The sequence below is a fragment of the Schistocerca gregaria genome, chromosome 8 (genome assembly GCF_023897955.1).
Source record: "Schistocerca gregaria isolate iqSchGreg1 chromosome 8, iqSchGreg1.2, whole genome shotgun sequence".
In the NCBI taxonomy this organism is placed as follows: domain Eukaryota; kingdom Metazoa; phylum Arthropoda; class Insecta; order Orthoptera; family Acrididae; genus Schistocerca; species Schistocerca gregaria.
Window position 1 is genome coordinate 279,977,943 of NC_064927.1, and position 21,666 is coordinate 279,999,608.

At 37.1% G+C, this 21,666-nt stretch overlaps 1 protein-coding gene across 1 annotated transcript in view; it reads left to right on the top strand.

The window, feature by feature from the left end:
- Positions 1-21,666, top strand: part of LOC126284244 (PDZ and LIM domain protein 3) — a 387,642-nt gene that overhangs the window by 344,426 nt on the left and 21,550 nt on the right. The window contains exons 5-8 of the mRNA XM_049983040.1: positions 90-239; positions 1,244-1,300; positions 3,548-3,636; positions 12,502-12,670. Coding sequence (XP_049838997.1) covers positions 90-239; positions 1,244-1,300; positions 3,548-3,636; positions 12,502-12,670 — 465 coding nt within the window. The remainder of the gene's footprint in view (positions 1-89; positions 240-1,243; positions 1,301-3,547; positions 3,637-12,501; positions 12,671-21,666) is intronic.

Here is a 21,666-nt window from a genome sequence, read left to right on the forward strand (position 1 = left end):
TTAACAGATTTTAATTTCACTAACATGTAATAGCTAGCTCTTTTTCCATATTCTTATAGCGCAAATGTAATGGGTTAAATTTTTTTCAGCCATACCGCACAACGCCATTGGTATTGCCTGGTGCTAAAGTGAAGAAGGACACTCCAGTTGCGACTCAGTCATATTTGCGTCACCATCCCAACCCACACTTCAGGGCTCCACCTGCTCCATCTGCAACAGAAGTGTTAATGAAGCAGAAGGTCAGCATACACTAAGATTGTTCCTCTCTAGCTGAAATTGTATGTTAAGTCAACTCTAATGTTAGTGGGGACATATGACTTTAAGAGCATGTGAGTTGATAACCAACATGGATATAGTTACAGAACAGAAATGAGCAAACATAATGCATTGCATTAAAGGAAAGCACTGCAACATTTATCAACAAGTGAAATGTAAATCATAAGTAAGATAGCACAATAACAAATTTCAAAGCAATGCACATTCCACTGTGCACATTCCACTGCAAAGTGAAAATTAGATCTGGAAACAGGCCTTTAGTCTATGGCTATACCATTTCTCCACAAAATCCTTTCTTCCAGGAGTGCTAGTCCCATCAGTTATGCAGGAGAACTTCTGGGTGGAGTTTTGGAAAGTGTGAGAAAGCCTGGTGCAAGTAAAGCTGTAAGATTAGGTTGCGAGTTGCACCTGGATAGTTCTGTGCATAGAGCATTTGCCTGTGAAAGGCAACAGTTCTTCATCTAATGTGGTTTTAACCTGCTATAATAAAGTTTCAAGTAATTGTTTGCCACTTACTGTGTTTGTTAACATACTTTTTGTGCAAGCTCTATGCAACTGTGTAGGTATTAGTACACATCCATTGACAGCAAATTATTAGTGAAATACAAATTAATGGAAATCACTTTCTATAATTTGATAAGAAAAAAAATGCTATGATCAAAATGGGCCAATTAGGGCCCTCTCGAAATTTCAACCACTAGTGAAATACCTTGAAATCATTTATGGTGATTTAACAAACTGTAAGTTGTTTACTTAAACCAAAATGCTGTAGAATGACTAATTTCACAATAGAAAGTTAAATTTAATAACAGTTATACTTGTTACAAATGGTAATCACAGAGTACCTTCCAGCAAATCATGTTGTTGTATTTATGTCAGAATCTGCACACAATGAAGTACAAATACCATATCACAGAATAACCAAATCTGCTCATGTGAGGGCTTAGTGCAAGTTTTTATTGTCCAGGTGGCAGATACTGTCATTCAGAAAGTCGTCGGAGAAGAAGCAGGAGCAGGAAAACAGGTCTGTGTTGGGTGGTTGTGTTTGTTAACAAAACAACTATAAATACTATTCTTCTAACATGAGCAGAGATGACAGCTCTATGCATGGACATGTAGTTTCTACAAATGAGAAAAGGATTTTGTTGCAACAAGTAGGACATACTATAACTTCCACAGATGCAGACATAAAAATTGGAAACATTTCTCCTTTCCCTTTTTTTCCCGTGTGTGTGTGTGTGTGTGTGTGTGTGTGTGTGTGTCCAAATTTGCCTATTGGGAAGACAGTTCAACATCAAGGTTATTAGCCTCCTAAACTAAAAAAAATGAGACAGATCATTAAAACAGATAAAACTAAAAATGAAAGGTTCTTTATTCCAGTCACTAGAGACGAATTAAGTGATTAAAGAATGAAATGAAGGGCCTTTTCAATCATTTCAAGTTTGCTGTCAACCTTCAAGTGTCAACATCAGATTTCTTAAAACTAGAAATGCTTAAAATACAAACTAAGTTAAAAGTGCACTTACTCTCTTGCATTTTCACTTACCCAATTACCCTGGTACTTGTAACTGGGAATCTGTAACTGCCTGTAACAGAGTAACAAACAGAATAATAACTTAGGAAAGAGTGGCTGGTTCACAATGGTCTGTCTTCTATGTGTCACATGGCACATTTTCCTTGGTGTTTTATCAGATATTTGTAGTTTTGTCTTTGCAACATGTAGTGGAGACAGCTCAAACAAATACATGTTCCATGCAATAACCAGTGACAATTGTAAAACCTACATGATACAGAATGCCTGTGTTTTACCTAAGCATTGCTGTAGGTCTATATATTTGAACATAAGGTGAAAGTTCTTGTTTGTCTGAGTTTAATGCTCTTCACACTCCTTCCCTTCTCCAACCACCCTCCTTTGTCTCAATCACCTTCCTTCAAAAGGCCTCCCAAAATGGGAGTGGGCAAGACTGCATATTTTCATCCTGCAATAAATTCCTTTAGTATATTTCATTAAAATACATTTCCTTTCCTCCATTTATTTTCCACTCAGTTCAATAATTTATTTACACAAAGCCAGTTAGAAAGAAACCATCATATTGTAACATAGTTATTGTTCTATTTTCTGTGCTCATATCCATGTTAACACAAGAGGGATGAGCTTTCCATTACATAAATGAAACACATGGAGAGCTAAGATGAAAATGGGTAATACTTTAACATATGATTACATGTCAAAACAAGAGAAATAGGTCCCAAGTGGATACCACAACAAACTCTTTCTGATTTAAGAGCAATTCTTCTTAGATGGTGTATACCTAATGAACTACCATCCTACAGGATTACAATATGTAGAGAGAATTTATGTTGAAGTATGCTTGGCATGTGAACAATAGTATAGTCTTAGGAGAGGCTGCACACTTGAAAAATAAAGTTGATTTACTGATATATGAAAAAGTATTGTATTAGTAATTTTGTCATGCGTGCAGCATCAAACGATGCAGCTAGAACACCAAGTTTACACATGACTAAGAATCAGTTTGAGTATTTAATTTGCAATATACTGAACAAAGTAAGTGTTCAGTAAAATGAAAGAATACTTGTGGCACTGATTCTACAATAATGTGAAAGGTAAGAGTTTTGAACATATCAGCACAATGTTAGATCTTTTCTCTTTCATTTGGGGCATTTTAGATGGCATAGTACTTATTGGCTGCCTAGAATATTAATGGCACACTGTCTAATGAACAAATGATTGTCTCAGAAAGCATATGTTGTATGTACAATGTCCATTTCACATTTAGTTCTTGTTTTAATCCATGATACCACATCTAAGATAATACTTAATTATAATATAACATCCTGCATTCCCTGACCAGAGTTCAGAGTTGTTTGTGTGTTTATAGAAATAAACAACATTCAAGTTAATCACTGGCTAATGATTAAAATGTTTGTGTGTTGTGCAGTGTGATGTGGTGTGCTCTGCTGTGGTGTGGTGTGAATATAATAAAAAATAAAATAAAAAACAGATTGTTTCATGATATTCTGAAATCTGTTGCTTTATCAAAGTATTCTTGATTCATATTTGACACATTAGTGGTTTGATTAACTAAGACGAGAGGCAGCTACACAATTCAACAGTTTATGTTATGAAGGTCAAGCCTTTCCTGAAACACTGCATATACACAACAACAGTTCAGCAATCTTAATATTGATGTTTTTTGGTCTCTAATACCAGGAACAGAGTGCTGTTTCTTGAACACTGACTATTTTTCAGGTTGTGCACAAACAGTTCAACTCTCCAATTGGCTTGTATTCTGACCAGAACATAGCTGAGACTATTCAGAAACAAACTGGAGTAACACCGTAAGTATTATGTAAGAGCTATGTATAAATCACTCACACTCTATGCACTGATTTTAATTGATATCACTGCAAAGATGTGGTCTTAAACAAAAGAAAAATGAGACATTTCTTATTTGTGACATTGGTTGACAGCTATGATCCCCATGAAAGAAGAAAGAAAAAACTTCCTGTCATACTTCAGTAGATTATTTTCTGTATCACACTGAAAGTGAGAAAGAAAATTCATGATACCATTGGTACTATATGGTATTTTACCACTAGATAAAATGCATTCATTGTCTGAAACAAGTACTAGAGTGAATACTCTGAACACTGCATGTTGGTATTAATCTGAAATTTCTAAGGTAAACCTTTTAAAATCTGAATACATTAGATGTTCTCAAGTATTGAAGATGGATCTTCTCCATATGAATCATTATCTCTAAATTGGTGGCAGTGAAATGATCTCAGGACTCTCAGAGGATGGTAAAAATAGAATTTATTGTCAATATTGGCATGCTCAGGAATCTAGGAAAGCAGTCAGAATTCAGTGCCAGAAAATTGTTAGTTTTATCCAAAGTGAAGTTCTTAATCAATGTATTTCTTCTGAATCAAACATCCAGATGAGCAAAGCTAAAGAGAAAAGAATGATTCACTGATGGTGCTGTAGAAGAAGAAATTCATCATTGCATCTCTGCATTACATACAATTTTGTGCTCAGATTTCTTTAATGAAGAACCAAAATCAGTTCTCTGGAGCAAGGGGCCAGAACAAGTGCCCATTGCGATAAATGTAAGCAGCATGAACTGAGCCATGCTGTGCAGTCAACACCCTGGAATTCTGTTAAATGGCATAAACCTTCACCATGATAATGCTTGCACTCACATTTTGGCACCCATGAGGAATATACTTAATAGATATAAATGGGAAACATTCCAACAGCTGCTCTGTTGGTCAGACTTTGTACTGTAGGAGTTTCACATTTACAGTCAACATGAAAGACAGACATACATGGATGTTGTTTTGAAGTGGACTAGAACATAAGTAATCAGGTTTCACTGTGTTTCTGCTCTTGACCTACAGACTTCAACAAAAAAGCAACTCACCATCCTTGGAGACAGACCTTTTTCATTTGGCTGTTCCTAATACATCAGCATTTTACTCACAGAGAGAATTAAAATATCACTTCATTTTAATACAGTTAGCTTTCATAATGTAACTATAAAAAATAATTCATGTTTAGCAAGTAATTTATTGAAACCTCTCTGTAATGTGAGCTAAATTCCTTCCTAAAGAGACACTGTTGTGCAAACAAATTGCCTAGTTGTGGTGGATCTTTATTACAGAACAAAGACCCACCATAACTGGGCACTGATAGACTTATGGAAGTGCGAGACATAGAAGCTACAGATTTGTTTGCACATAATAGCCATTACAATTGCTTCTGTTGTAAATCTGGTTTAATAAAAGATGTATTCTGTCTGAAAAAAACATTACTTTCTTTATTGATTGCGTGTATGAAACAAATTATTGTTGTATAGTTACAGTAAGATTCTAGTGATAGATTTAGTTGTATTAATCATGTTTATGTATAGGTTAAATTTTGATATGAGCTTATGTGTGTCCAGGATAATTTTTTCTGGACATTCACTGCAGTAGTACTTACTGATATTATTGTGTGTGGAATTACATGTAAAACATCAGTCCAAGTTTTCCCTCTTTTGAGATGCTCATGCAAAAATAATTTCAAATAACAATTTATAAATTCCCATTCATTGTAAACATTGTGTGCTGCAAGTCAAAGTCACGAGTGTTAATGTGTTCCCCGTTTTCATTTACAAAATCTCAGGAAATCCATAGTAAGAGCTCCCACGCTGGATCGGCGAAATCAAGTACCTGTGAGGCAAGTAGGAAATGGAATCATCTTTTCTACTGGCTGCAGATAAATGTCTCTTTTCACAGTCACTGCTTTATTTTTTGCTAGCAGGCCTATTTTTATATATTCTTCACATTTTTTGCCTAGAATACATGCTCAGGTTAATAACAAAACTGCATCTCTTAATATTAATAGCTGATGAATGAAACTGCATCCCGGAGATGTCATACAGTTGTCTACACTAATGGCATGGTCGCTTGTCGAAATGTGTTGGTGCCTAGCACAGTACTTAGAATTCTGTGACTCTTAAGTTTTAAACTTTCTTCCAACTTTGCTAACTGGCAAGTTAAGAAACATGCCAGTTACAATGTCAGACATGAATGACAATTCTAAGAACCATTTCGGAAGGTCAGTTATAATCATCTTTGGCTTTCAAGATATAAAAATTTCTTTTGAAGTCTTGGTAAGTAAGAAAGGAAAATATATTAGGATTTAATTCTATCAACAATGAGGTAGTTAGACATGGATTCCTTTGAGACATGGCAGAAAGTATCACAATTTTCTGGAGATGGAAGGAAGAGCTTGGTAGTTTGAATCAGCGTAGTGCTCAGCTTTCTGTATGCTGTATTTATTTATTTATGCTTCCTTTGAGTCTAGTACCAGTGACATGCTGTCTTTTCTGCAATTGTTTTTCATTCTATGATCAGCTATCCCTCCTCACTCTCCTTTTACTAACATTTGGTAAGATGGAGGAAACACACTGTTGTTTTGAGTCATTGTCACTGTACTATGCAAATGAATTAAATTGTCACAGGAACAGTTTACTTCATGGGTATGAAAGGACAACAGACAGTTGACTAGTAAACACTTATGTACATTATTCATTGGCTATATACATCTACAGGGAAGATGTCTTCATAACAAAAAGATTCTCAGCAACAAAATTCCATCTGCTATGAGAGCCAATGAAACACATAAAACATACAAGAAACTGTAAACTAACTAAGTTGCTACTATAAAAAAAGTAATATTTATTACTTTTGATAATTAATGATAATTGAATGTAACTGAGGCTGTAATGAATTTAAAAGGAAGTAATAACAAATTACAACAAACATTTGCCAGACAGAAACCAAATAAAGAGAGAGAGAAAAAGAAAGAGAGAGATGAACACAGACATTAAAAGAAACAAGAGAAGGGTGGAAAGTTGGATGGTTTCAGAAATCTGAGTGAGTAGTAACAAGATGGCAAGAAATTAAGACAAAATGTGTACAGATAAAGACAGAACATTAGCCAGTTGTAAGGGAAGAAGTCAGCCTTCACTTCATAGGGGTGGGTTTCACTCTTTCAATTATAATTGTGAATAATATAGCAAACCACTGCCTTGGGAATGATAAACAGTTTTTACAGTGCTGCAATGAATGCTGATATCAATGCGTAATGAGACTAGCATTTTGAAAATCTTCATTTCTTCAAAATTCTATAAATTTTCATTCAGATACAAATCAGCATTGTTATTAATCTGTTATCGATATGATAATGTCACAAAACCATTTTCTCCTAAAGCAGTGCAATATAATGAATGTTGTGTATGTGATCCATATCATGGCCTTTCATGTTAGTTATCAAGTGAATGATAACATCATCTTTGTAATACTGTCAAGGCCTCTCCAAAGAAATAATCTAACATTGTAACATTTATACAACATTTGAATTTTACAAGCCACTATGAAATTCTATAGGCTCACACATTTCCACCAGAATACTACATAGAAACAGTAATTTATTATTGCAGCTCATTTCATTAACCATATGAGGTGCCACCTATCATTCTGGAATTTGTCTGGAATTTAAATTGCCACATCTCATTCAAATGTGATGTCAGACTCATCAGGTTCAAAAATTCCACTTAACACTAACAGCAGAAGCAACTGATGGGATAACACTGTAATGATTTGAAATATCTCACACTGACTTGTATACGCGTTCTACCCAGTCAGTTCCCCATGACCATTGTAGAGTAATTCATTCTCCTCTCTTGTGCGATTTTATTGTGTGTTACATTTGTGCTACAACTTTTCCATAGTAGATAATCTTATACTTTTGATCATGCATCATAAGAAGCTCATGCTAGAGAATAAGTTCTGCTTTCTGTTCTGTCACATAACTGGTGATTTGTATTTCGCATTTCTCTCTCTCTCTCTCTCTCTCTCTCTCTCTCTCTCTCTCTCCCTCCCCCCCCCCCCCCCCCCTCTCTTTCCGCTTTTTGTTGTGGGTTATTACTTTACTCCTTAAATATTTCTGTTGCCTGGTTTTCATATGTTGGTCATTTCCTTTTTGTCTGGCACCATGTCTTCATTCCTATCTCCACTTCATTTTGACTTAATGTTTCTGTCTCTGTATCTACAGTTCAGGTTTTTCCCATTTTGTTCATAGTTTAACATAGATCATTAGGTACTTCAACACTGAGATATATTTTTTCTTGCCAAGTATCTGAGCCCCAAGTAAATTTTCATTGTAGATGTTGCTTTAATATCTGTTGTTAAACTTGTTGTGAACCATTAACTTAGATTGTGTGACACTGCTCATTATCTTAATGGAAATTGTATGTATGTATGTAGCTATAGCTGCCAGAGAGACAATGTATTTGTAGGGATAAGTGAATGCTACTTGCATGTTTCCTAGAAACTTCACTGGGACGAGTAGATTCCCATAACAGTCACTGTCTCTGTGAATGTATAGAAATTTTCCATTATGTTTTTTGCCAGTTAATTTCACATTTCACTACTTCTAGGTTCCTAGTTACTAATTGTGACTCCCCTGCATACAGTCTTGTGTGAATGAAAATTGTGGAATGATGCTGATGCTTTTAGTTTCAAAACGATTTTGGTGAGAACTTTTAAAATAATTCTTTGGATCATCTGTTAGTCTTTGTATCTTGCTGCATTTCAGATTAATCTAGGATTATAATGCACCGCACAAATAAGCTGCAGCAATTTTCTTTGTATATGCTTTTGCCAAAGTCACCTATTAGATAAGAACAAACATATATTTCTTCATTGAAACTGCTCTTTCTAGTTTGATGTTAGTATTCTTATTTAATAATCAAATCAAATCAACTGTAATATAATACAGATTATGGGTATAAGTTATATTTGACCAAAAGAAAACTTTTTCAGAACTCTGAATTTTCTTTCAGTTGATTCAAGTAATAATACTGGACTAAGTTCCAGACATACTACTAAGAAATACTGTTTGTAACAGCACAGTTAATTTTTTGAATAGATCTGATTAAATATGTGCAAGAAATGACACAAAAATGAAGAAAAAGTATTCATATTCATTCTGTTGTATGCTCAACTCTTGTGATTATATGAATGGAGAGAAGTTAGTGTTTATGTCATGAATTTAAGTAACAATTGATATCAAAATACAGATCAGAGGTGTGAAATACCATCACATCTTAATCAAATATTATATTACCCTGACAAAAAAATTCATAATATTTATTCATGGTCTGCAGCCACTGAAAGTTACAGTAATTTATCAACTGTTTAAATGACTGTCAAACAATGGAAAATCCAGGATGGAATGTAACAATATTATGAAAAGGAAAGTTGCCACTCAACATATAGCAGAGATGCTGAGTTGCAGATAGGCACAACAACACATTGTTTTATTTGTCAACAGAGGAGGTAAATTAGTTGAAGTAATTCGAAAAAATTGCATTATGTGAATATAAAATATACCCAAAGGTTATTTTATTGTTTCAAATGGTCCACTTTGCCCTTAGTCACTTTCTATATTCAGTATTTACAATTTCCTTCGAAAGAAATGTGGTAACTAAGAGAAAGAAAATAAATGATTTTATCAACTACTGCCTTATAAACTTCCACAGACAAGGCATGCTGAATTAGGAAAATAGTGGCCATATTGTAATTTTCTTATAATCTACACCAGCTTCAAGTCACTCAAACATATTAAACATCACTGCAGAGGAAGTTTAGGAGGAGCACCATATAAAGTAGGTGCTGGTGTGTCATGGGAAAAGAACTTTCAACAAATAATTTTTTAATGAGGATTTGGACATTCAAAATTATTCATTGGATTACTTTTGTGATTATTCAATGAAGTTTATAGGTCTCGAACCATAACTAAAAACAACACTAGCATGGTTGACATGTTGAACACCGATAACTTGTTGTACACCTACTTTCTCAGTCCATGTTTGGTACTCAGTAATAACATACATGGATGTCAGGCATGAAACTTCTCTCTCTCTCAAAAAAGGAAAAAAAAAAAGAAAAAAAATAGCTGTACAGTAGAGTAGTATCTTTCACTGTCGCATTTTTAGTCTGCATGTTTCATGGTGCATAGTTTTAACACTGGTAACCATAATAGCAGGTAGCACAATGGCTTATCAATAGCTACGGAAATAAGCCAGGATTTATTTGTGTACTGTCTATTTTAGTAATAAAAAACTAGCAGTAGCAAAGTACAAAGCTTCACCTGATTATAATATGAATCTGAGACTTACTTTCAAAATTGCTTTTTTATTTGTGTATTGGGTCAAATGTATTTTTTAAGTTATTCTTGTGTATATGTAAAAAAATGGTAGTATAATCTTGTAATCATTCTACATGAAAGACATTTAGAAAGTAAAGATAGAAGGCTTCAAAACATCACAAGAAGACTGTTGTGTAAAGACAGCTTGTGCCATCTTGCAGTGTTGATGGACTGCTGTATCTCACCAAGAGACCAAAAAGAAGTAGTGGAGTTTTTTCATCTCATTGTCAAGTTACAAACTGAAACATCATTTTCTGAATGTCTTCCTTACATTGTAGTTATCTTAGATCTGAAATGACTCTGAACTGAAAGAGAAGTGGTTCATCAGATACGAAGCTGAAGGTGTCAAATGGCTAAGGTTGTGGTCAAATGGATATCACTGTGCATGCGTTGCTTGAATGCATGTGTTTCTGCTTTATGTCTATGTGTTGCTCTGTGTGCTCTCCACAGTGAAAGCTTGCCTCTTTGATATCAAAATAATTGTCTTTGCTTGGTAACGTCACAGGATGATGCTTATTATGCAAAAAATGAAGTTTTTCTGTAATTGATTCGCATGCAGAATTTAAGTGGAAACCACCATCTCAATTCATAAGACAGTCATAATTCCACTGATTCATTGATGACTGAGTCCCAAAAGTTAGACATATGGACCATGATTTTAGTTTCATTATACTTCATCAGATGACCATCCTGCAATTTGCATGTCATTTTCTCTATATAAGATTTGCCTCACTCACTAGTAGGTGTTTACAGGATTTCATGTGAATGCAAAAAATCTTATATAGGGCAAAGGATGCACACATTGCATGATAACATTACAGAACATCACAAGCAGGTGCTCACAGGATTTCACATGAATGCGGCAGATCTTGTACAGGGTAAACGATGTGTACAGTGCAGATCTCATTGTTTAACATTAGCAGCATACTTGCCTTCTCCCAGCAAATAAGTCCACTGTCACTGAACACAGTAATTCCACTGGTCATGTGATGAAATGTGATGAAACAAAAATTGTGGCCCATATGTCATAATTTTGGAGCACAATCATCAATGGATCAGTTGAACTATGATTGTCTGATTCCCTTATGAATCAAGGTGGTGGTTTCCAATTAAATTCTGCATGGGACCCAATTATAGAAAAACTCCATGCTCTGCATAATCGTCATAATTCTGAAATCTTACCAAGCGAAGACATTCATTTTGACATCTAAGAGGCGAGCCTTCATGGAAGGCACACAGAGACACTCACAGACTTACAGCAGAAGTGCATGCACTCTGGCAATGCATGCGCAATGCCAACTAGGACACCACGTATGTGCCGGCAGGATCTTAAATATGGAAGCTTAGTGTACTGCTCATCAGTAGTTATCTGAAGATGGGCAGAATGTGCCAAAATGTCATACCAGCAAGCTACAGACATCTGGCAGTTCTCTTGAAATTTTATAGAACTCATCTGTTGCAGATAGACACTATTCTACTATAATCTTGAAGAATATTCTGTGTGTCATGAGCAGATGGTTTCCCATTAGCATTTAAAAAATCAGAATATTTTGACAGTAACAGGACCCATATATTGATGCTCTACCATGTGAGGAAAAGTACTGAATGCTTTACACTGCCTGTGCTTTGATCAAATAAAAACTGGTAAAATCATAAAATTTGCTATGTTGCTTCAAAAATGTATTACAACTTCATCTTCTAAGTGAGTGAGTCTGCTTCACTTTCCCTCACTTTCCTCTACAATAGTCATAAGTATCTAAGTTATTTCTTGGCGAGATTCAAGTGTATTTATTGAATGCATAAAGTGTAAAACTGGATCTGTAATTTTAGAAGTTCTGGCCATTAATTACATTGTCAATATAATCATTTCTGTATAGAACTGCTACTGCATCTCTAATCATAGTATTTTTATTGACCTTTCTTTCCTGAAACAAAAAATACAAATACAACAACAACAACAACAACAACAAAACACACTTGCCCGGCCTCCTTGGCAACAATAAAACTTTCAACATAACAACAACTCTAACATTCTCAAACATGATAAATTAACACTGTGTGGCCACCTACGGATACATCTTTTCTTTTTACATAATATGAGTAATGCACCAATAATACTTAACTTCAACCACTTTGATTAAGTTGCAAAATTTTTTGCACCGACTCTCTTTAAATTGCATAATATTTTAAAATTATGTCACCTCCAATTTTGCAATAAACTACATGTATTTGTACACAAATCTTGCAAATAATGCTTAAACCATTTTCTTATCTCCTTTCTTTTTTTAATATTATACACATACTATCCATTAATGGCACATCACACCTTACTACCCAACTCATATCAAACAACACAAAAAATTCTTGTACAATAATTAACACACATGATAATGAGTTTCCCTCATAAATGAACAACACCATAAAACATAACACAACACATGCAGCATGAAGAAGACAGTCAAATATGACCCATCACAGTCCGAGACATTCAAGGCGCTGCAAGAAGAGGAACTGGGAGGACATTTGCAAGAAGTGACAGTACCTGTGACGCCCAAGGTCTTCAACCCGACAAACAGGCCCAATGCAGTTCCTGAAAAGCCAGCATGGGTGAAGGTGGGTACCACAAGCAAATTTCTAGAGTACAGTACTTGCTAAGACAGTTCAAAAGTTTTAGAAATGTGGCTGAATGTTTTAATACAAGAACAAGTGCAGAACATATAAACACTAAGAGCTAATGGTCCATAAACGAAACATTTTGAGTACTATTTCTGACAACAAAGATTTACTTGTATTATAAAGCTCTAAGAAAATATTTGCTGTGCCAATTTAAATAAAAGTCCTTTAAACGATAAATATGTCACCAGCTACAAACAAACACTGCGTTGGAACTGTGAACAATCATCTTTTTTTGTAGGCACAATGTTGTAGCCGCTGCAAATTGATGTGCTGCCTGTTGATGTGTACCTCACATTATCTCCTGAATTTTTCATCAATAATGATTTAACAATGTTACTGATGTTATGGCATTGTGAATGGGTTGCATTTTTTAAACATGTAGCTTCCACAAGTGATAGCAGGATGAAATTGAGATTACGGACAGAGAGTGTACATAGCTACAGTGGAATTGTACATTGGCACCATTTCCAACAGGTTACCTGCAATGGAGGTACACTGCAATGGGCCAAATCAGAATGTTAAACAGCTTCTGTTGCAAGAAGCCATCTGGAAACTATACCAGTATCACTCAGAGAAAGCCTCTAAGGCAATGTCCCTATGGTTAAATATAATCTCTGACTGCAAGCTCAATTCTAGTCAACTATTATTAATGAAGATTCCATCTTAGCCACTGCGGAAAGTTAAATAACAGTCAGTTGGTGATCCTGAGAACAACACCAGTAGGCAGCGTACAAGGAAGTGATCATGAAAGTACTAAACAATTTCAATAACAGTTAACACCAACTGTACAAATTGCAATTTAGTGAAGTCATTTCATATCATCTTAGGTCATTGAATATGATTATCATCCCCAAATACAATGTGTTTTCATGACTTACAAAGCTAGAGAAATTATTACCAAAAACAAGCAACATTGTGGCAACATCAGGAATTTCATGTGGAAGAGTACGTCATATCGTCAGAGTGTGTGAGCTAATAATTATGAGAGGCTATTAATTGCTGTGTGATCTTTTGTTTCTCTCCTGCTAAAGACAGGGGTTTCATATGGAAAAACAAGAGAGGGAGAAAGAGACTTTTAAGGCTATACCCGCCATTGAGATTTTTACCTGCATACTTGACCCCAAGGTTGTTCAACAGCATTCACCATTTAATTTTAAACACAAATATATATTTATCATAACCTTTCAGAAAACAAGAATTTAATCAAATAATTAATCAATTAAAAGAAGGTTGATTTTAAGCACCAATTAATCCAGAATTTGTTTCACTAATTTCAAGACTATGTAGTGTCACTGTAATTAATAATATCAAAACTGAGGTCCATAGGTTAGCTGGGGCTCAGAATATAACTGTACATTAATTTTTTTCTTAAAAAAAAGAAAAACAAATCAAATTCATTTACCAGGGAGAACCAGCCCCCTAAGAATAACGCTGAATAATAAATTGCAGCCTTTAAGAAAATTAGCTGGATCAAAATTACAAGAATTATTTATGGCTATCAATAATTTTACAATAAGCTAATTAAGCTTCAATAGCTTACAGTTTACCACAGTTCCAGGAGTGAGCCCATGAGTAAATAATAGGTCATATTGACCCAGTGATGTAACCACATTTCAAACTTAGCAGTCCACATGGGCAATGCTACAACACACCACAATTTCCATCAATTTTCAGTAGAAATAAATGCATGAATTTAAAACAAGTTACTTACTTGCAAACTAAAACAATGTCACATTATACATAGCTGGAGCCAAAGCAGGTGAAGGCTGTCATTTAAAATACAATCTCAAGCCAGCTCTCAGCCATGCTGGCAATACAAAACCAGGAGGAAGCAGTTACAATGCTTGGGTCCAGAGTTCATAACAGTAATACCTTTACTTCCAGAAGACCAGTTTCGTTCTCCACAAATATATCTACAATGGATGAACGGAAAGCACCAAAAATCAGTTTTTCCCATTGGCCCACTGAATAGTACACACTTTCTTGTAAAAGATTTTGCTGAGTTCAGTGCACCAGCTTCAGCGCTGCTACGCCAAATCTTCATTTCTTAGCTTACCTCCTGATCTTGGAGTGCCACCTAGCAACATGATGCATCACCAAATCAAAGATATGCAAGCAGTGAGGACTGACTCAAAACCAGCAACCATTCCTCACACTATAAATTTGAATAAATATCATTCATGAGTCTATCTCAATTTGCACAAATGTAGACACTTAGATAAGATTTGCTACAACTGCCCAACCACATAGCAAAACATGTCTATACTCTGAAATATTAAAAATGAGTAAAGCCTTAAGCGTTCACTGGCCAAAGAAATTAGGAATTCTGGAGGTGGTGCCAAGCTTCCACACTGCACGTACTGAAGAAACCCATTTGGAAATCAACACAGAAGGGATGAGGATTCTCTCTACATGTCCTAAATGTGCTATGCAATTGTCATATGTCTTTGAAGTAAGAATATCATTATACAAAAGACACAAAAAATTATACTCTGATTGTTATTAAGATCTTAGGACACAGAGTACAATCTCAGTTAAACAAAGAGTGGAGAAGCGACTTGCCCATGACATTATTAAAAGAACCATAAAAAAAAACAGTATCTGTACGGCTAGACACAGATTTGATCCCTCCTCCTCCAGACTATGAGTGCAGTGTTTTCAATGTCAAACTCATTATCTCTCCAATGAGGAAATTCAAACTGTGATGCGGGGATAGTCTTTAAATTTGAAATGATAACTATTCAAACAGTAAATATTTTAACTATGTTTTGACAAATGAATAAACAAAGCTGCTGATTTTGTCAAAAATAAAGACTGCTTTGTTAATTTGTTATATGTTATAATCAGTGTGTTTATTATGCATCATTTAAACCATATTACACATTTCATAACATGTTTAGTGTTGTGTCATATCTAGAGAGTAGGGCTGTTCAGCCATAAAACAACAGTGAATGATGGCACAATTCTAAACAAACTATTAATGAAGACACACACTTAACTTGTATAACAGTTCTGCCCATCAGCCTATGTGCAACCAAAATACAGCACAACCACAAGGACAGCGATCACTGTAAAAATGCTGCCAGCCCCCACAGGCTGTGGTGTTACTATTGGTGCACAAAACACCCAATAGTACACACTTTCTTGTAAAAGGTTTTGCCGAGTTCAGTGCACCAGCTTCAGTGCTCATGGTACACCAATGAGCATAAATGTACTATTAACACAAAACACAGTTCACTGGCAGTACAGTACAGTAATTAGGCAGAGACACTCTATGTAGATTACAAGGACAGTACTTTGAACACTGATGTGTCAACATATTCAAGTGCCTCTGTGAAAAAAGACTAACTGCCAAGTGCAGACTGAAAATAGAGATCTAATGTTCAACATAAACAGCAACAGGTTGCAGCACTGCTGCAAAGTTTCCTTGTAGGTACGGCCCTTGGCCACATCATGGTTGACCACACCAGCTGCCTACTATGCCTCTTATGGAGCCTGTGGTGGTGCCAACCTTGAGCCTCACAATGCAAGATATCGATGACACAACATTCCTCTCCCACAAACCTTCACACGGTCATCATGTACTGCTGAGGCAAGGAATGACAGCAGGGGTAAGATCTGGATACAGATATTACTTGAGGGGACAGATTCTTTGACAAAAGTCAATGGCTGGTCCCTTTCTGCAGCCCAGTATCCACCTTGAAAGTGGCCAGGAACACCAACCAAAAATACAGCCGCAGGGTGCACATCTACATCCAAAAATGTGGATACTATTGAAGGGCCATCCAAGATGGCAGCTGGACCCTCTGAGGCAGCTGGACATGAACCCTTGCTGGACATCACCTCGGGCTGTGGACTGGTGGCAGTGGTGGAGGCAGCTGCTCCACACTGATTTCCATGAGTGCATCAACCAAAAGTTTCAACCACGCTGAGTGAGGAGATCAAGAAGATTGCTACAGCTGCTGACCCCTGTGGAGCACTGGAACTGCAGACAAAGAAATTGCAGTACTCGACAATGATGCAGCCCTTTCAGGCCGTCGACAGTATACAAAAATCTGCCTAACACATCAGTAGTTAACACTTTTCTCCCCACTACCGAACCTTACTGAACACCCAGAAAAACAGTTTTCTGTGGTTGAAACTTTTTAAGGCATGGTGGAACATAGGGCTTCTGTGGTAGATGAATAAAATGTAGAAGTATGCATTCAGGATCTCCACTGGTAACTTGCTTCACTAGTGATCACTATCTCATAGCAAGGAGCGATAAGACAGGAGAAACTTCTTGAAGGCCTGATATTGTGTGTGAGAGGAGCACAGATTGTCCACTTATGTCTTAAAAGTGCTCCAGAACATTCAGATTCTCCACTGGACTTGAGACGAGATGGTGCTATCGTGATGTGCTAGATGTCATTGCATGATATTCCAAAAGAGTTCGACAAAATCAATATGAAGACATTGCCATGGTCCCATTGTTGTGACCAATTAAAAAAATATTGCAGCTGAATGGACTGATGCTCCACACATGCTACACACAGGGTGGTCATCTGTTTTAAGTGTCCATACCCAATCACGTATAGTGGCACTGAGCTAATTGCTTGGCACACACTGCTTCCCAGTGACCCTGGTGTAGCAATTGCAGCCACTAGAGGGACTCACAGACTGTTACTTGTGCATCATCATTTTTGTGTGGAGGAGGAGAATGCCCACATGCACAGAAATAGTAAGCTCGTGCACAAGATAATGACACACCAGGGGGTTGGTGTAGTTCCTGTAGACTCAGGGCCATCCATTGCAGACACGCTGCAGAATCACACAAAGAGCTGGGCCAGATGTAGTTTTACATGCAGTTCATCAGTAGCTGACAGGAAACCCATGAAGTTTATTGAAATCTTGAGACCCTATGTGAAAACAAGAATCCCTGGATGAATCAAATGTGGAACTGATACTCATTGGTAACTAAGACAAACTCAGCATTGAAATGCTGAACTGTGAGCTTGTACAGAAGCTCTTATTGGTAATTGGAAAACAGCAGAGCATACCATTGTAACTTTAGTTCTGTACATGGCAGAAGGGACGAAACAAAGCTGTAAGCAGCCTGTGGTCTATAATAAGACAAAAGTATCACCCATACAAGTACGGATGAAATTAGCTAATTCCATAAAAAATGACAAGTGCCTCTTTTTCCATCTGATTACAGTTGCACTAGGTTTTGTTCAAAGATTTTAAATCAAAGGCAGTGGGCGTATCAATAGAACCTATCCTGTGAAAGAACATCACTCCAATCTTGTAGGACAATGTATCCACTGCAGAACAACTGGCTTATTTGGGTTGAAATGAATAAGACAGAGATCACTGCAAACCATATCCTTGAGATGCTTAGAAGATTGCCAACATTCCTTGAACCACACAAATGGAACACCTTTCCAACGTGGCTGACTCAACAGAGCAGCAGTCTGTGCTGCATTGCGGATATATTTGATAAAATATGTGAGTTTTGCCCATCATCACCTGCAGCTCCTTAATGTTACAAGATGCTGGCAAATCTTTGATTGGCAAAAAATTTAACTGTGCTGTCTGAATACACTGGGCACTAATGACATGACACAATATTCAATTTCCGTGTAAAAAAAAAAAAAAAATAAAAAAAAAAAAAAAATTATGAACACTTTGTCTTGTTATACTTGAGGCCCACTTCAGAAAGCACTTTGAATGGATATTCTAAGTTGTATAAATGTCCAACTGGTTTGTGACCAGAAAGCACAATATCACGCAGGTAGTTAGAAGACAAATGGACTGTTGCTGTTAAGTGTTCCAAAAACCACTTCAAAATGGTGGGAGCTAATGCACTTCCGAATGTTAGGCATTGACATTGGAATATCCCCAAGTGTGTATTGTTTTGACTGCTCATATAGCAGCACCTGCAAATATGCTTCTTGTAAGTCTATTTTTGAAAAGAAATGGCCCTGTCTCAATTTTTCCATGAGTTCATAGGGCTGTTGTTGTTGTTGTGGTCTTCAGTCCTGAGACTGGTTTGATGCAGCTCTCCATGCTACTCTATCCTGCGCAAGCTTCTTCATCTCCCAGTACCTACTGCAACCTACATCCTTCTGAATCTGCTTAGTGTATTCACCTCTTGGTCTCCCTCTACGATTTTTACCCTCCACGCTGCCCTCCAATACTAAATTGGTGATCCCTTGATGCCTCAGAACATGTCCTACCAACCGATCCCTTCTTCTGGTCAAGGGCTGAGGCAGGGGTAATGAGTCTACCAATGTCACAGAATTAACTGTAGGTTTGAAATTGACCCAAAGCTGTAATCTGCCTGAAGTCTTTTTTTAGAACAACCAGGGAGGATGCCCACTGATTTGCAGAAACAGGTTGAATGATCACAAATGTATGTTGAACAGGACCAGCAATATGAAAGCTTGACTGAGCATTTTCCTTAAGTTTTATATGAGCCTCAAAATCCTAAGCTTCTCCTAGCCCTTCTTGAAATAATAATGGACGGATTGCATTGTGCACTTTTTAACTACCGGAGTGGCCAGAGCTTGTGAGCCAGTTTCTATCACATCTAAAATGTCCTGTGAATCTATAATGGAGTGTCAGATTCCAGAGAAGGATTAGGTAATCTCAAAATTGTGGTGCATGTGTGTGTGCATCAGATATATTTTGTGTAAAAGCATCATGGAGCAAAGTGTCACCATATGGCAGTCTGTTAGACAACTTGAATTTAAAATGTCTGATAACACCCCGTAATTTGGCTACCCACTTTTCATTCGTTTGTTTGATCACATTGCTTTTTAACGGAAAGAACTTGTAACTGGCAGCTGCAACTTGCATCTGAGATTCAATGTGAGCATCTAGTCACTCCCTTAATGACCCTTAATCTATGTCCTCCAGACTAGTGTGCAGAAATAATATAAGACACAAATGAAATACTTTGGCGCTCTCATTAGCAATAAAACGAGCATCGTATTGCAAATCTTGTTGTAGAATTCAGAGAAATGTATCTTAAACAGTGCATGGTATTTTTTCTGGCCAAGAAATTCTTGAAAGTTAGGTGCAGAAGTAGCTTGTTGTGGCTTGACTGTCAAAGATAGTATCTGTGTTAGTTGCATGATGCTCTGCTGAATCTGGTGCTCCCGTAACTGAACAGCTTGTGTCAGATAAAGTTCCAGGGATGGAACAGTCACGTTTATTCAAAAAGAAAATACAGACACAGTAACTCAAATGTTAGCAGAAGAACAGGGAACCATAGGGTCTGAAGCAATTCATCACCATTGTTGTTTCAGATCTAAAGGATAGGAACATTCAGTCCTAAAGCAATAAATAGCGGTGACACAATTCTAAACATACTATTAATGAAGACAAACACTTCACTTGTATAGCAGATTTGACCTGTGCTTGGGTCAGTACAGTAATAAGTGTACATCCACTATTAACATACAACTCAGTGTCCAGTTCACTGGCAGTACAATACAATAATTAGGTAGAGAAACTATACATAGACTGCATGAACAGCACTGTTTCCATTGATACTTGACACACTCCAGTAACTCCATGGTAAAAGACTGGCATCTGAACACAAACTGAGCATAGAGCTCTGAGGACAGACACAAATAGCAGCCGGCTATGGTAGCATTGCAAACTTGCTTCATAGATGTGGCTCTCAGCCACATTGTGGTTGATTGCACTGGTAACAGCGTCTGTGGTGATGACTACCTGGAGTGAGATATCGGTGACACCAACACATACATTTCATTTTAGTGTGTGTGGGGAGGGAGGGAGAGAGAGAGAGAGAGAGAGAGAGAGAGAGAGAGAGAGAGAGAGAGATAGTATGAAGGGGGTGGGGAAATGACAACTTCAACAGAGGAGTAGTGGCATAGAAAATGATAGTTTGGTGTATAAAGTGAGAGGAGAGGGAAAATAAGGGTGACAGTAAGCAAGTGGGAAGAAGAATGCTGGAGGTTTAGGCCAGGGGGACCAGAGAAAATGCGGGAGGGATGATTCTCATCTACATCTATCACTGGAGCTGGTGATGGGGAGGATACAAGTGGCACAGGTACTATAGTAGCTGTTGTCACTGACTGTGTTGTGTTATCAGGATGACAGTTTTTCTGGAAAATGTGGAATTTTCAGGGAATTACATTTTATATGGAAAAATCAAGGAAATCCCAGGGAATTTAAAAAATCTCAGAAATTCTACATTTTTAACCCAGCACTGTAACTTATTTTTTATTGATGTAAATAAAATAGAAAGAAACTTTCACATGGGAAAAATATATTAAAAACAAAGATTCCAAGACTTACCAAGCGGGAAAGCGCCGGCAGACAGGCACATGAACAAAACACACAAACACACACACAGAATTACGAGCTTTCGCAACTGGCAGTTGCTTCGTCAGGAAAGAGGGAAGGAGAGGGAAAAATGAAAGGATGTGGGTTTTAAGGGAGAGGGTAAGGAGTCATTCCAATCCCGGGAGCGGAAAGACTTCCCTTAGGGGAAAAAAAAGGACAGGTGTACACTCGCACACACACACACACACACACACACACACACACATATCCATCCGCACATACACAGACACAAGCAGACATATTTAAAGGCAAAGAGTAAGGGCAGAGATGTCAGTCGAGGCGGAAGTACAGAGGCAAAGAAGTTGTTGAAAGACAGGTGAGGTATGAGCGGCGGCAACTTGAAATTAGCGGAGGTTGAGGCCTGGCGGATATCGAGAAGAGAGGATATACTGAAGGGCGAGTTCCCATCTCCGGAGTTCGGATAGGTTGGTGTTGGTGGGAAGTATCCAGATAACTCGGACGGTGTAACACTGTGCCAAGATGTGCTGGCCGTGCATCAAGGCATGTTTAGCCACAGGGTGATCCTCATTACCAACAAACACTGTCTGCCTGTGTCCATTCATGCGAATGGACAG